This window comes from Dicentrarchus labrax, unplaced genomic scaffold (genome assembly GCF_905237075.1).
Source record: "Dicentrarchus labrax unplaced genomic scaffold, dlabrax2021, whole genome shotgun sequence".
NCBI lineage: Eukaryota > Metazoa > Chordata > Actinopteri > Moronidae > Dicentrarchus > Dicentrarchus labrax.
In genome coordinates this window covers 5,549,501-5,566,066 of record NW_026136705.1, presented here as the reverse complement: position 1 = coordinate 5,566,066, position 16,566 = coordinate 5,549,501, and the positions used below count along the sequence as shown (strand labels likewise).

General features: G+C 38.7%; 1 protein-coding gene across 2 annotated transcripts; it reads left to right on the top strand.

Annotated features, from left to right (window-relative positions):
- Window positions 1-7,975: 7,975 nt before the first annotated feature.
- Window positions 7,976-14,637, top strand: LOC127364166 (trichohyalin-like). 2 transcript variants are annotated; one of them, XM_051401428.1, is made up of 2 exons: window positions 7,976-8,203; window positions 10,994-14,637. In XM_051401428.1, exon 2 carries the CDS (start codon window positions 11,147-11,149, stop codon window positions 13,952-13,954), a length of 2,808 nt encoding a protein of 935 aa, XP_051257388.1. In that variant the 5' UTR covers window positions 7,976-8,203; window positions 10,994-11,146; the 3' UTR covers window positions 13,955-14,637. The 2 variants fall into 2 exon arrangements, with proteins under 2 accessions (XP_051257388.1, XP_051257386.1); XM_051401426.1 differs by having other exon boundaries at window positions 7,976-8,754; window positions 11,546-14,637.
- The last annotated feature ends 1,929 nt before the right edge of the window (window positions 14,638-16,566 follow it).

Sequence of the window (16,566 nt, the reverse complement as noted above, 5' to 3'; positions counted from 1 at the left end):
TGGACTTAGAGCTGATGAGATCTGAAATTCAGGAACAAAGTAAATTATTAGAAAAGGAGAAAAAGGAGATAAAAGAGGGAAGACACAAGTTGGACAGCACAAAAGCTGAGCTAGAAAAGAAGAAAGAACATGCAGACAGTCTGTTTGATGAGATAGACACAGAGAAGGCCAACATTAAACATCTGACCCTTCAAGTTCAGACAAAAAGAAACCAACTTGAACATGTCATGAACATGATAACCTTAAAACAACAAGAACAAGAACTCAAGGAAGATGAGTTAACAAAACGAAAACAAGAACTGGTAATGAATAAGAACACTGTGCTAACAGAAAGAGGAGAGCTGGATGTTTTGAGGAAGGATCTGAACAAAAAGAAAGAAGAGGTTGAAGCTGCCATGAACAGCATCACTAGAGAGAGAGAACAACTCAGTAAAATGAAGACTGACAATGAGAAAGAGAAAGAAATGATTTTAATTGAAAAGGACAGAATAGAAGTCCAATGCTCTGAACTGAAGATGAGACAAGATCAACTCGTAAATGAAATGAAATCAATACAAACTCTGAGAAGGAAGCTTCAACAGCTTAACGAAAGGATCATTGAAGACATGAAAAACAAAATGGACAATTTGCAACAAAGGTCTGAAGATGTGCAAATGCTGTACACTGTATTGGAAGAAAAGGTGGCAGACCTTGATGGTGAAAAAGAAAAAATGGCTTATTACACTGAGTTGTTAGAGAGAGAAAAGGAAGTTATTGCAGGTATACTGTCAGATGTGGTCACCCAAAGACAGGACATGGAAAATCAGTGTAAGCAAGGGTTTGAGTTGGAAAAACAAGATCTTGAAAAACTGAAAGCAGTGCTGAAGCAAGAGAGAGAGGATCTGGATAGAGTGCATGAGATCATGACCAAAGAGAGACTGGAGCTAGAAACCAGTAAGAACAGTGTCCTTACAGAAAGAGGAGAACTGGAAGTTTTGGGGAAGGATCTCAAAAAGAAGAAAGAAGAGGTCGACATTGCCATGAACAGCATCAGTGGAGAGAGAGAACAACTCAGTAAAATGAAGACTGACAATGACAAAGAGAGAGAAGTACTTTTGATTGAAAGCGACAGAATAGAAGTTGAAAGGTCTGAGGTGAAAATAAAAGAAGATCAAGTCATGAAGCAAATGAAATCAATGGAAACTATGAAAGTGAAGCTTCAGCGGCTGTACAATAGGATCAGTGAAGACATGAAAAACAAAGTGGACAGTTTGCAACAAAACTGTGAAGGTGCGCAAATTCTGTATGCTACATTGGAACAAAAGGTTGCAGCACTTGATGGAGAAAAAGAAAAATTGACTAATTACACTGAGTTGTTAGAGAGAGAAAAGGAAGGTATTGCAGGTATACTGTCAGATGTGGTCACCCAAAGACAGGACATGGAGAATCAGTGTAAGCAAGGGTTTGAGTTGGAAAAACAAGATCTTGAAAAACTGAAAGCAGTGCTGAAGCAAGAGAGAGAGGATCTGGATAGAGTGCATGAGATCATGACCCAAGAGAGACTGGAGCTAGGAACCAGTAAGAACAGTGTCCTTACAGAAAGAGGAGAACTGGAAGTTTTGGGGAAGGATCTCAAAAAGAAGAAAGAAGAGATTGACATTGCCATGAACAGCATCAGTGGAGAGAGAGAACAACTCAGTAAAATGAAGACTGACAATGACAAAGAGAGAGAAGTACTTTTGATTGAAAGCGACAGAATAGAAGTTGAAAGGTCTGAGGTGAAAATAAAAGAAGATCAAGTCATGAAGCAAATGAAATCAATGGAAACTATGAAAGTGAAGCTTCAGCGGCTGTACAATAGGATCAGTGAAGACATGAAAAACAAAGTGGACAGTTTGCAACAAAACTGTGAAGGTGCGCAAATTCTGTATGCTACATTGGAACAAAAGGTTGCAGCACTTGATGGAGAAAAAGAAAAATTGACTAATTACACTGAGTTGTTAGAGAGAGAAAAGGAAGGTATTGCAGGTATACTGTCAGATGTGGTCACCCAGAGACAGGGCATGGAAAATCAGTGTAAGCAAGGGTTTGAGTTGGAAAAACAAGATCTTGAAAAACTGAAAGCAGTGCTGAAGCAAGAGAGAGAGGATCTGGACAGAGTGAATGAGATCATGACCAAAGAAAGATTGGACTTAGAGCTGATGAGATCTGAAATTCAGGAACAAAGTAAATTATTAGAAAAGGAGAAAAAGGAGATAAAAGAGGGAAGACACAAGTTGGACAGCACAAAAGCTGAGCTAGAAAAGAAGAAAGAACATGCAGACAGTCTGTTTGATGAGATAGACACAGAGAAGGCCAACATTAAACATCTGACCCTTCAAGTTCAGACAAAAAGAAACCAACTTGAACATGTCATGAACATGATAACCTTAAAACAACAAGAACAAGAACTCAAGGAAGATGAGTTAACAAAACGAAAACAAGAACTGGTAATGAATAAGAACACTGTGCTAACAGAAAGAGGAGAGCTGGATGTTTTGAGGAAGGATCTGAACAAAAAGAAAGAAGAGGTTGAAGCTGCCATGAACAGCATCACTAGAGAGAGAGAACAACTCAGTAAAATGAAGACTGACAATGAGAAAGAGAAAGAAATGATTTTAATTGAAAAGGACAGAATAGAAGTCCAATGCTCTGAACTGAAGATGAGACAAGATCAACTCGTAAATGAAATGAAATCAATACAAACTCTGAGAAGGAAGCTTCAACAGCTTAACGAAAGGATCATTGAAGACATGAAAAACAAAATGGACAATTTGCAACAAAGGTCTGAAGATGTGCAAATGCTGTACACTGTATTGGAAGAAAAGGTGGCAGACCTTGATGGTGAAAAAGAAAAAATGGCTTATTACACTGAGTTGTTAGAGAGAGAAAAGGAAGTTATTGCAGGTATACTGTCAGATGTGGTCACCCAAAGACAGGACATGGAAAATCAGTGTAAGCAAGGGTTTGAGTTGGAAAAACAAGATCTTGAAAAACTGAAAGCAGTGCTGAAGCAAGAGAGAGAGGATCTGGATAGAGTGCATGAGATCATGACCAAAGAGAGACTGGAGCTAGAAACCAGTAAGAACAGTGTCCTTACAGAAAGAGGAGAACTGGAAGTTTTGGGGAAGGATCTCAAAAAGAAGAAAGAAGAGGTCGACATTGCCATGAACAGCATCAGTGGAGAGAGAGAACAACTCAGTAAAATGAAGACTGACAATGACAAAGAGAGAGAAATACTTTTGATTGAAAGCGACAGAATAGAAGTTGAAAGGTCTGAGGTGAAAATAAAAGAAGATCAAGTCATGAAGCAAATGAAATCAATGGAAACTATGAAAGTGAAGCTTCAGCGGCTGTACAATAGGATCAGTGAAGACATGAAAAACAAAATGGACAGTTTGCAACAAAACTGTGAAGGTGCGCAAATTCTGTATGCTACATTGGAACAAAAGGTTGCAGCACTTGATGGAGAAAAAGAAAAATTGACTAATTACACTGAGTTGTTAGAGAGACAAAAGGAAGGTATTGCAGGTATACTGTCAGATGTGGTCACCCAAAGACAGGACATGGAGAATCAGTGTAAGCAAGGGTTTGAGTTGGAAAAACAAGATCTTGAAAAACTGAAAGCAGTGCTGAAGCAAGAGAGAGAGGATCTGGATAGAGTGCATGAGATCATGACCAAAGAGAGACTGGAGCTAGAAACCAGTAAGAACAGTGTCCTTACAGAAAGAGGAGAACTGGAAGTTTTGGGGAAGGATCTCAAAAAGAAGAAAGAAGAGGTCGACATTGCCATGAACAGCATCAGTGGAGAGAGAGAACAACTCAGTAAAATGAAGACTGACAATGAGAAAGAGAAAGAAATGATTTTAATTGAAAAGGACAGAATAGAAGTCCAATTCTCTGAACTGAAGATGAGACAAGATCAACTCGTAAATGAAATGAAATCAATACAAACTCTGAGAAGGAAGCTTCAACAGCTTAACGAAAGGATCATTGAAGACATGAAAAACAAAATGGACAATTTGCAACAAAGGTCTGAAGATGTGCAAATGCTGTACACTGTATTGGAAGAAAAGGTGGCAGACCTTGATGGTGAAAAAGAAAAAATGGCTTATTACACTGAGTTGTTAGAGAGAGAAAAGGAAGGTATTGCAGGTATACTGTCAGATGTGGTCACCCAAAGACAGGACATGGAGAATCAGTGTAAGCAAGGGTTTGAGTTGGAAAAACAAGATCTTGAAAAACTGAAAGCAGTGCTGAAGCAAGAGAGAGAGGATCTGGATAGAGTGCATGAGATCATGACCAAAGAGAGACTGGAGCTAGAAACCAGTAAGAACAGTGTCCTTACAGAAAGAGGAGAACTGGAAGTTTTGGGGAAGGATCTCAAAAAGAAGAAAGAAGAGGTCGACATTGCCATGAACAGCATCAGTGGAGAGAGAGAACAACTCAGTAAAATGAAGACTGACAATGACAAAGAGAGAGAAGTACTTTTGATTGAAAGCGACAGAATAGAAGTTGAAAGGTCTGAGGTGAAAATAAAAGAAGATCAAGTCATGAAGCAAATGAAATCAATGGAAACTATGAAAGTGAAGCTTCAGCGGCTGTACAATAGGATCAGTGAAGACATGAAAAACAAAGTGGACAGTTTGCAACAAAACTGTGAAGGTGCGCAAATTCTGTATGCTACATTGGAACAAAAGGTTGCAGCACTTGATGGAGAAAAAGAAAAATTGACTAATTACACTGAGTTGTTAGAGAGAGAAAAGGAAGGTATTGCAGGTATACTGTCAGATGTGGTCACCCAAAGACAGGACATGGAGAATCAGTGTAAGCAAGGGTTTGAGTTGGAAAAACAAGATCTTGAAAAACTGAAAGCAGTGCTGAAGCAAGAGAGAGAGGATCTGGATAGAGTGCATGAGATCATGACCCAAGAGAGACTGGAGCTAGAAACCAGTAAGAACAGTGTCCTTACAGAAAGAGGAGAACTGGAAGTTTTGGGGAAGGATCTCAAAAAAGAAGAAAGAAGAGGTTGACATTGCCATGAACAGCATCAGTGGAGAGAGAGAACAACTCAGTAAAATGAAGACTGACAATGACAAAGAGAGAGAAGTACTTTTGATTGAAAGCGACAGAATAGAAGTTGAAAGGTCTGAGGTGAAAATAAAAGAAGATCAAGTCATGAAGCAAATGAAATCAATGGAAACTATGAAAGTGAAGCTTCAGCGGCTGTACAATAGGATCAGTGAAGACATGAAAAACAAAATGGACAGTTTGCAACAAAACTGTGAAGGTGCGCAAATTCTGTATGCTACATTGGAACAAAAGGTTGCAGCACTTGATGGAGAAAAAGAAAAATTGACTAATTACACTGAGTTGTTAGAGAGAGAAAAGGAAGGTATTGCAGGTATACTGTCAGATGTGGTCACCCAAAGACAGGACATGGAGAATCAGTGTAAGCAAGGGTTTGAGTTGGAAAAACAAGATCTTGAAAAACTGAAAGCAGTGCTGAAGCAAGAGAGAGGGGATCTGGATAGAGTGCATGAGATCATGACCAAAGAAAGATTGGACTTAGAGCTGATGAGATCTGAAATTCAGGAACAAAGTAAATTATTAGAAAAGGAGAAAAAGGAGATAAAAGAGGGAAGACACAAGTTGGACAGCACAAAAGCTGAGCTAGAAAAGAAGAAAGAACATGCAGACAGTCTGTTTGATGAGATAGACACAGAGAAGGCCAACATTAAACATCTGACCCTTCAAGTTCAGACAAAAAGAAACCAACTTGAACATGTCATGAACATGATAACCTTAAAACAACAAGAACAAGAACTCAAGGAAGATGAGTTAACAAAACGAAAACAAGAACTGGTAATGAATAAGAACACTGTGCTAACAGAAAGAGGAGAGCTGGATGTTTTGAGGAAGGATCTGAACAAAAAGAAAGAAGAGGTTGAAGCTGCCATGAACAGCATCACTAGAGAGAGAGAACAACTCAGTAAAATGAAGACTGACAATGAGAAAGAGAATGAAATGATTTTAATTGAAAAGGACAGAATAGAAGTCCAATGCTCTGAACTGAAGATGAGACAAGATCAACTCGTAAATGAAATGAAATCAATACAAACTCTGAGAAGGAAGCTTCAACAGCTTAACGAAAAGATCATTGAAGACATGAAAAACAAAATGGACAATTTGCAACAAAGGTCTGAAGATGTGCAAATGCTGTACACTGTATTGGAAGAAAAGGTGGCAGACCTTGATGGTGAAAAAGAAAAAATGGCTTATTACACTGAGTTGTTAGAGAGAGAAAAGGAAGGTATTGCAGGTATACTGTCAGATGTGGTCACCCAAAGACAGGACATGGAGAATCAGTGTAAGCAAGGGTTTGAGTTGGAAAAACAAGATCTTGAAAAACTGAAAGCAGTGCTGAAGCAAGAGAGAGAGGATCTGGATAGAGTGCATGAGATCATGACCCAAGAGAGACTGGAGCTAGAAACCAGTAAGAACAGTGTCCTTACAGAAAGAGGAGAACTGGAAGTTTTGGGGAAGGATCTCAAAAAGAAGAAAGAAGAGGTTGACATTGCCATGAACAGCATCAGTGGAGAGAGAGAACAACTCAGTAAAATGAAGACTGACAATGACAAAGAGAGAGAAGTACTTTTGATTGAAAGCGACAGAATAGAAGTTGAAAGGTCTGAGGTGAAAATAAAAGAAGATCAAGTCATGAAGCAAATGAAATCAATGGAAACTATGAAAGTGAAGCTTCAGCGGCTGTACAATAGGATCAGTGAAGACATGAAAAACAAAGTGGACAGTTTGCAACAAAACTGTGAAGGTGCGCAAATTCTGTATGCTACATTGGAACAAAAGGTTGCAGCACTTGATGGAGAAAAAGAAAAATTGACTAATTTCACTGAGTTGTTAGAGAGAGAAAAGGAAGGTATTGCAGGTATACTGTCAGATGTGGTCACCCAAAGACAGGACATGGAGAATCAGTGTAAGCAAGGGTTTGAGTTGGAAAAACAAGATCTTGAAAAACTGAAAGCAGTGCTGAAGCAAGAGAGAGAGGATCTGGATAGAGTGCATGAGATCATGACCCAAGAGAGACTGGAGCTAGAAACCAGTAAGAACAGTGTCCTTACAGAAAGAGGAGAACTGGAAGTTTTGGGGAAGGATCTCAAAAAGAAGAAAGAAGAGGTTGACATTGCCATGAACAGCATCAGTGGAGAGAGAGAACAACTCAGTAAAATGAAGACTGACAATGACAAAGAGAGAGAAGTACTTTTGATTGAAAGCGACAGAATAGAAGTTGAAAGGTCTGAGGTGAAAATAAAAGAAGATCAAGTCATGAAGCAAATGAAATCAATGGAAACTATGAAAGTGAAGCTTCAGCGGCTGTACAATAGGATCAGTGAAGACATGAAAAACAAAATGGACAGTTTGCAACAAAACTGTGAAGGTGCGCAAATTCTGTATGCTACATTGGAACAAAAGGTTGCAGCACTTGATGGAGAAAAAGAAAAATTGACTAATTACACTGAGTTGTTAGAGAGAGAAAAGGAAGGTATTGCAGGTATACTGTCAGATGTGGTCACCCAAAGACAGGACATGGAGAATCAGTGTAAGCAAGGGTTTGAGTTGGAAAAACAAGATCTTGAAAAACTGAAAACAGTGCTGAAGCAAGAGAGAGAGGATCTGGATAGAGTGCATGAGATCATGACCCAAGAGAGACTGGAGCTAGAAACCAGTAAGAACAGTGTCCTTACAGAAAGAGGAGAACTGGAAGTTTTGGGGAAGGATCTCAAAAAGAAGAAAGAAGAGGTTGACATTGCCATGAACAGCATCAGTGGAGAGAGAGAACAACTCAGTAAAATGAAGACTGACAATGACAAAGAGAGAGAAATACTTTTGATTGAAAGGGACAGACTAGAAGTTGAAAGGTCTGAGGTGAAAATGAAAGAAGATCAATTTGTGAAGAAAATGAAATCAATGGAAACTATGAAAGTGAAGCTTCAGCGGCTGTACAATAGGATCAGTGAAGACATGAAAAACAAAATGGACAGTTTGCAACAAAACTGTGAAGGTGCGCAAGTTCTGTACGCTACATTGGAAAAAAAGGTTGCAGCACTTGATGGAGAAAAAGAAAAAATGGCTTATTACACTGAGTTGTTAGAGAGAGAAAAGGAAGGTATTGCAGGGATACTGTCAGATGTGGTCACCCAGAGACAGGGCATGGAAAATCAGTGTAAGCAAGGGTTTGAGTTGGAAAAACAAGATCTTGAAAAACTGAAAGCAGTGCTGAAGCAAGAGAGAGGGGATCTGGATAGAGTGCATGAGATCATGACCAAAGAAAGATTGGACTTAGAGCTGATGAGATCTGAAATTCAGGAACAAAGTAAATTATTAGAAAAGGAGAAAAAGGAGATAAAAGAGGGAAGACACAAGTTGGACAGCACAAAAGCTGAGCTAGAAAAGAAGAAAGAACATGCAGACAGTCTGTTTGATGAGATAGACACAGAGAAGGCCAACATTAAACATCTGACCCTTCAAGTTCAGACAAAAAGAAACCAACTTGAACATGTCATGAACATGATAACCTTAAAACAACAAGAACAAGAACTCAAGGAAGATGAGTTAACAAAACGAAAACAAGAACTGGTAATGAATAAGAACACTGTGCTAACAGAAAGAGGAGAGCTGGATGTTTTGAGGAAGGATCTGAACAAAAAGAAAGAAGAGGTTGAAGCTGCCATGAACAGCATGACTAGAGAGAGAGAACAACTCAGTAAAATGAAGACTGACAATGAGAAAGAGAAAGAAATGATTTTAATTGAAAAGGACAGAATAGAAGTCCAATGCTCTGAACTGAAGATGAGACAAGATCAACTCGTAAATGAAATGAAATCAATACAAACTCTGAGAAGGAAGCTTCAACAGCTTAACGAAAGGATCATTGAAGATAGGAAAAACAAAATGGATAATTTGCAACAAAGGTCTGAAGATGTGCAAATGCTGTACACTGTATTGGAAGAAAAGGTGGCAGACCTTGATGGTGAAAAAGAAAAAATGGCTTATTACACTGAGTTGTTAGAGAGAGAGAAGGAAGGTATTGCAGGTATACTGTCAGATGTGGTAACCCAGAGACGGGACATGGAAAATCAGTGTAAGCAAGGGTTTGAGTTGGAAGAACAAGATCTTGAAAAACTGAAAGCAGTGCTGAAACAAGAGAGAGAGGATCTGGATAAAGTGAATGAGATCATAACCAAAGAGAGACTAGAGCTAGAAAGCAGTAAGAACAATATGCTTACAGAAAGAGGAGAACTGGAAGTTTTGGGGAAGGATCTCCGAAAGAAGAAAGAAGAGTTCGAAATTGCCATGAACAGCATCAGTGGAGAGAGAGAACAACTCAGTAAAATGAAGACTGTCAATGACAAAGAGAGAGAAATACTTTTGATTGAAAGGGACAGAATAGAAGTTGAAAGGTCTGAGGTGAAAATAAAAGAAGATCAAGTTATGAAGGAAATGAAATCAATGGAAACTATGAAAGTGAAGCTTCAGCGGCTGAACAATAGGATCAGTGAAGACATGAAAAACAAAATGGACCGTTTGCAACAAAACTGTGAAGGTGCGCAAATTCTGTACGCTACATTGGAACAAAAGGTTGCAGCACTTGATGGAGAAAAAGAAAAAATGGCTTATTACACTGAGTTGTTAGAGAGAGAAATGGAAGGTATTGCAGGTATATTGTCAGATGTGGTCACCCAGAGACAGAAAATGGAAAATCCGTGTAAGCAAGGGTTTGAGTATGAAAAACAAGATCTTGAAAAACTGAAAGCAGTGCTGAAGCAAGAGAGAGAGGATCTGGATAAAGTGAATGAGATCATGACCAAAGAGAGACTGGAGCTAGAAACCAGTAAGAACAATATGCTTACAGAAAGAGGAGAACTGGAAGTTTTGGGGAAGGATCTCCAAAAGAGGAAAGAAGAGGTCGAAATTGCCATGAACAGCATCAGTGGAGAGAGAGATAAACTCAGTAAAATGAAGACTGTCAATGACAAAGAGAGAGAAATACTTTTGATTGAAAGGAACAGACTAGAAGTTGAAAGGTCTGAGGTGAAAATGAAAGAAGATCAATTTGTGAAGATAATGAAATCAGTGGAAACTATGAAAGTGAAGCTTCAGCGGCTGAACAATAGGATCAGTGAAGACATGAAAAACAAAATGGACAGTTTGCAACAAAACTGTGAAGGTGTGCAAATTCTGTACGCCACGTTAGAGCAAAAGGTTGCAGCACTCGATGGAGAAAAAGAAAAAATGGCTTATTACACTGAGTTGTTAGAGAGAGAAAAGGAAGGTATTGCAGGTATACTGTCAGATATGGTCACCCAAAGACAGGACATGGAATATCAGTGTAAGCAAGGGTTTGAGTTGGAAAAACAATATCTTGAAAAACTGAAAGCAGTGCTGAAGCAAGAGAGAGAGGATCTGGATAAAGTGAATGAGATCATGACCAAAGAGAGACTGGAGCTAGAAACCCGTAAGAACAGTGTCCTTACAGAAAGAGGAGAACTGGAAGTTTTGGAGAAGGATCTCCAAAAGAAGAATGAAGAGGTTGACATTGCCATGAACAATATCAGTGGAGAGAGAGAACAACTCAGTAAAATGAAGACTGACAATGACAAAGAGAGAGAAATACTTTTGATTGAAAGGGACAGACTAGAAGTTGAAAGGTCTGAGGTGAAAATGAAAGAAGATCAATTTGTGAAGATTATGAAATCAATGGAAAGTATGAAAGTGCAGCTTCAGCGGCTGTACAATAGGATCAGTGAAGACATGAAAAACAAAATGGACAGTTTGCAACAAAACTGTGAAGGTGCGCAAGTTCTGTACGCTACATTGGAAAAAAAGGTTGCAGCACTTGATGGAGAAAAAGAAAAAATGGCTTACTACACTGAGTTGTTAGAGAGAGAAAAGGAAGGTATTGCAGGTATACTGTCAGATGTGGTCACCCAGAGACAGGGCATGGAAAATCAGTGTAAGCAAGGGTTTGAGTTGGAAAAACAAGATCTTGAAAAACTGAAAGCAGTGCTGAAGCAAGAGAGAGAGGGATCTGGATAGAGTGCATGAGATCATGACCAAAGAAAGATTGGACTTAGAGCTGATGAGATCTGAAATTCAGGAACAAAGTAAATTATTAGAAAAGGAGAAAAAGGAGATAAAAGAGGGAAGACACAAGTTGGACAGCACAAAAGCTGAGCTAGAAAAGAAGAAAGAACATGCAGACAGTCTGTTTGATGAGATAGACACAGAGAAGGCCAACATTAAACATCTGACCCTTCAAGTTCAGACAAAAAGAAACCAACTTGAACATGTCATGAACATGATAACCTTAAAACAACAAGAACAAGAACTCAAGGAAGATGAGTTAACAAAACGAAAACAAGAACTGGTAATGAATAAGAATACTGTGCTAACAGAAAGAGGAGAGCTGGATGTTTTGAGGAAGGATCTGAACAAAAAGAAAGAAGAGGTTGAAGCTGCCATGAACAGCATCACTAGAGAGAGAGAACAACTCAGTAAAATGAAGGCTGACAATGAGAAAGAGAAAGAAATGATTTTAATTGAAAAGGACAGAATAGAAGTCCAATGCTCTGAACTGAAGATGAGACAAGATCAACTCGTAAATGAAATGAAATCAATACAAACTCTGAGAAGGAAGCTTCAACAGCTTAACGAAAGGATCATTGAAGACATGAAAAACAAAATGGACAATTTGCAACAAAGGTCTGAAGATGTGCAAATGCTGTACACTGTATTGGAAGAAAAGGTGGCAGACCTTGATGGTGAAAAAGAAAAAATGGCTTATTACACTGAGTTGTTAGAGAGAGAAAAGGAAGTTATTGCAGGTATACTGTCAGATGTGGTCACCCAAAGACAGGACATGGAGAATCAGTGTAAGCAAGGGTTTGAGTTGGAAAAACAAGATCTTGAAAAACTGAAAGCAGTGCTGAAGCAAGAGAGAGAGGATCTGGATAGAGTGCATGAGATTATGACCAAAGAGAGACTGGAGCTAGAAACCAGTAAGAACAGTGTCCTTACAGAAAGAGGAGAACTGGAAGTTTTGGGGAAGGATCTCAAAAAGAAGAAAGAAGAGGTTGACATTGCCATGAACAGCATCAGTGGAGAGAGAGAACAACTCAGTAAAATGAAGACTGACAATGACAAAGAGAGAGAAGTACTTTTGATTGAAAGGGACAGAATAGAAGTTGAAAGGTCTGAGGTGAAAATAAAAGAAGATCAAGTCATGAAGATAATGAAATCAATGGAAACTATGAAAGTGAAGCTTCAGCAGCTGAACAATAGGATCAGTGAAGACATGAAAAACAAAATGGACAGTTTGCAACAAAACTGTGAAGGTGCGCAAATTCTGTACGCTACATTAGAACAAATGTTTGCAGCACTTGATGGAGAAAAAGAAAAAATGGCTTTTTACACTGAGTTGTTAGAGAGAGAAAAGGAAGGTATTGCAGGTATACTGTCAGATGTGGTAACCCAGAGACGGGACATGGAAAATCAGTGGAAGCAAGGGTTTGAGTTGGAAAAACAAGATCTAGAAAAAGTGAAAGCAGTGCTGAAGCAAGAGAAAGGGGATCTGGATAGAGTGAATAACTTAAAGATGATGAGATCTGACATCCAGAAACAATGTGACTTATTAGAAAAGGAGAAAAAGGACATAAAAGAGGAAAAAGACCAATTTGAAATAATAGAGACTGAGCAACAATGTCAGAGAGAAGATATTGATTCCCATATCGATGAGATCAAGCATGACAAACAAGAACTGTATCAAATGAAGACAACTATTGAAAAGAAGAGGATGGAAGAAGACCTTTCCAAGCTCAAAATGGGAGAGAACCAACTCACTAGTTTAATGATCTCCATAGGAAGTCTTAGGGCTAAGTTCAAACAGCTGAATCAAAGGATAAATGAAGACTTCAGAAAGCATATGGACAGATTAGAGCAGAAACATGGAGACATAGTCCAGTTGAAGTCAATATTGGAACTCAAGTTTGATGAACTTGATAAACAGAAAAATAAGATTATTGGTTATTGTGACCTGATCCAAAGAGACAAGAAATATGTGGTGACAATGAAGGTTGACATGGCGGTACAAACTGAAGTTGTAGCCAAAGTACTGCAGGAGGAAGATCCTGAAAAGCAGGATTTGAATAAACTTAAAGACTTTGACTTTGGGAAGGATGGTCTTCAGGCAGGCTTTGCGATCCAGACTGAAGAATTAGAACATCAGTGGAGATTAGAGGAAGATAAACGTGCAACACTCTCTGAGTCGGCAGTAGAAGAAGAGGATTTTACAGATGAGGGAATGTCAAAAAGAGATTATTTGCGAAATATCTGGAAGGACACTAAAACAGAACGAAAGGAGATTGATCAGATGAAGCGCCGGGGTCATGAGATGAGAAACAACCTGGAGAAAAGACTAACAGTAATTAATCAGTTTATTCAGAGAACATTGTTCCAGAAAGAAAAGGAACCATTGGAGAAGAGGAGCCTAAAACAAGGCTCAAGTAATGACACAACATCTCAAAGCGACTGTAACAGCAAAGCACTAGATAAAAAATACATGGAACTCCAACAACTTAAGATTCAGATGCTTAGTGAGATTGAGAAACTCCATGTCAAAGAAAAAGTGTCTAGGACACTGACAACTAGCAACAAAGCCAATCAAACATCCCAGGTGCATATAACCACAGAAGATGCAATAGTGCAGGTAAGTGAAGAAGCTTCTACCAAAATGTATCAAGAACCTGAAGCAGCCCCAGAAACAACCAGCGGACTTCTCTGTCAGCTCCGGCATTACTGCTATCGTTGCTACTGCCCCTGCTGTGCTTGTTGCAAGCAAGTGTGCCCAGAGGAGAAATGACATGACATGTCTATTTCAGGTCTATTTCTTTAACCACATCCTTTAACCACATGGAATAGATGGATAACCTGAGCCTGAACGTTTTAAAACAGGTTATTTGTTTTAGTCAGATATATATCAATGTGTTGGGAAAAATTGAAAACTGCCAGCCTGCCGTTAGGTTTCCTACTTTATAAGGATTGTGTAAATGGAATTAAATTATTGCTGTGACATTTTTTTTAAAAGCATCATGAGTAATAACAAAAAGTAATATAATAACTTAGGGCAAAATGTGTGAGGCTTTTGTTTCAGAAAATGCTTCACCTATACTGGCTAATACACAATATTATATTTTTGCATAATAAGATTGAATATTGAATGACTGAATTTTAAAAGTTAGTGTTTAATTTTCTGTGTGCAATTCCTGATTTAAACCTCAGCCCTTGCATGTTACAAATTAAACATATTTTATTCATCTTAAGAATCCACTGTTCACTTAATTACAGATTTTAAGAACTGACGTGTCAATTTGATTTCATTTTTCTTGTTGTTGCTGGTTTGTTTTTCTCACTCTTTAGAAATGTTTCAAAAAGACAGCCCAATATACTTTTATGCTTAAATGTAAATTCACAAATACATTTGTTAATCATTTTTGTCTTTGAACAAACCTTTTATTGTCAAATAAAATTATCAGTATATTTATACTTGTATTGCAAGTGACTTTTTTTAACATTAATATAACTTATATCAGTCTACTGTGCTCTTTTCTGTATTCCACTCATACTGTTTCCTGAATTGTAAAATCATCAGTTTGTTTACAGTGAAGAAAAAACAGAGAAATTGAAGCATTCATTTAAATTAGATAAGATATGACAAGATGATATTTAATTTAACAAAACTGTTTACATTGCAGTTTTATGCCACACTGGCTTTACAATAGTATGTCTTTAGTATAATCTGGCGAACCCTGAGCATCTTTCCTAAATTATGTTTCGTAAAAAATATATTGTTTGGGCTCAGAAATGCTTCCAAACTTCGCAGAACAGCCTGAAAGTAAGCACATAAATGTTACACAGATCACTGTGTGTAACTGTGTAGCTGTGTGATAGAGACTGCGTACTGTGCACATGTTGATTGGAGAGCAACCAGGGCACACCTGCATTGGTGGCAGACAATAAATTCCTTGAATCCCTGAAATTAAATTCTCCAAACTGACCGTCAAGCAAGGAGCAAGGAAATGTCAAATAAGAGACTTGTGACGTATCCCAGGTCTTTGGTCTACTTTTGTGCAGGGCAGGCCTAACGAATCCTGGCCTTTCTCTAAAAGATGATACACTGGAAAGCATTGATTGCTGGGAATTAGCTTTTAGGTGAAGTTGACATATTGTGTTTACTTGCACAGGAATCTGAGAGTGAAATGAATCAGTGTGTGTTTGGTCACATTAACTGACAACTATGGCAAAAACACTGGTGAAGGACAGGATGAAGAGACAAAGGTGAAACCAATCAGGGCGGGGAGACAATCAAAACTTGAGGGAAAACGGAAAAAGACAGGAAGAGAAGTGAAACAACTAGGGGCCCTATCTTGCCGATCTGAAGCGCAAGTATCAAACGCAAAACGCAAGTAGCTTTGTGGGCGGATCTCGGGCGCTGTTGCTATTATGCTGGCGGGAAAAATGACTCTTGCGCCCAGCGCAAATCTAAAATGGGTTGGTCTGAAGTAGCTACATTAGTCATAGGTGTGGTTTGGACGTAACGTGCAAGAAACCAATCAGAGCGTCATCTCACATTCCCTTTAAAAGCAGGTGCGCTTGTTCCATGGCGGATTGCTATTATAACGGTGGATTGGCCAGACGCACGCCAGGAGCGGTTCACAGCCGAGGAGACCGACGTTCTCGTCAGGGCTGTAAAATACCGAGAAGTGTCATTATTGACATGAAATAAATGTAACACAGCCATACCATAAATCAAAACAATGTAACACAGCTTCCAGGAAGAAGACCCTGGCCTCGGGAGCAGTGCGCACGGGCCAGCTGAGGAGGGAGCAGCGCAAACACCAAGGTGCAGAGGATCCAGACCCACTACACGCTGGAGGACCACCCGTTCCTGCAGCAAACCGGGTTTGACATGCTGGAGCGGGAGCTGTCCGGGATGCGGCAAAGTATTAATGCCCGTCCTGACCGGGTGGTGATGTTGCTGCTGCCTCTCAGGCGCATCCCCTCAAGTCTGCGCCCTTGAAACAGCATCTGAATGTGTTTTGCTTTTTGATTATTTACTCTAAATTGGTTTATAATTTATGAGTTCTCTTTGCCATTACAAAGAGTTCTTCATTTGATATTAATAACAATTTTTGGTTTTCACCCCAACGAAAAATACAACAAAATCACTTGGAAGATGTCAACTCATTTACTACATATATGTGTTTTATGATATTTGCAAAATATATTTATATGTATTGATATTTACAGGACAAGAATCTTCAAATCAAATTTGTTCTTACAACACCATTTCTTGCAGGATTCAGCAGATTCTATACATAAATGTCTAAATGTGAATTAAATCAGTTGAATATTCAGATATAAGTGTAGTTTTTCCCATTTAACAAAATCTTATTTGTAAATAATCTATGCTAC

Excerpts from the sequence above, each read along its gene's own strand:
- LOC127364166 (XM_051401426.1), top strand. The coding sequence starts at position 7,996 with ATGAAATCAATGGAAACTATGAAAGTGAAGCTTCAGCGGCTGTACAAT. Across the intron at positions 8,755-11,545 it reads TGAACAAAAAGAAAGAAGAG|GTTGAAGCTGCCATGAACAG; the intron begins GTTGAAGCTGCC and ends AAGAAAGAAGAG.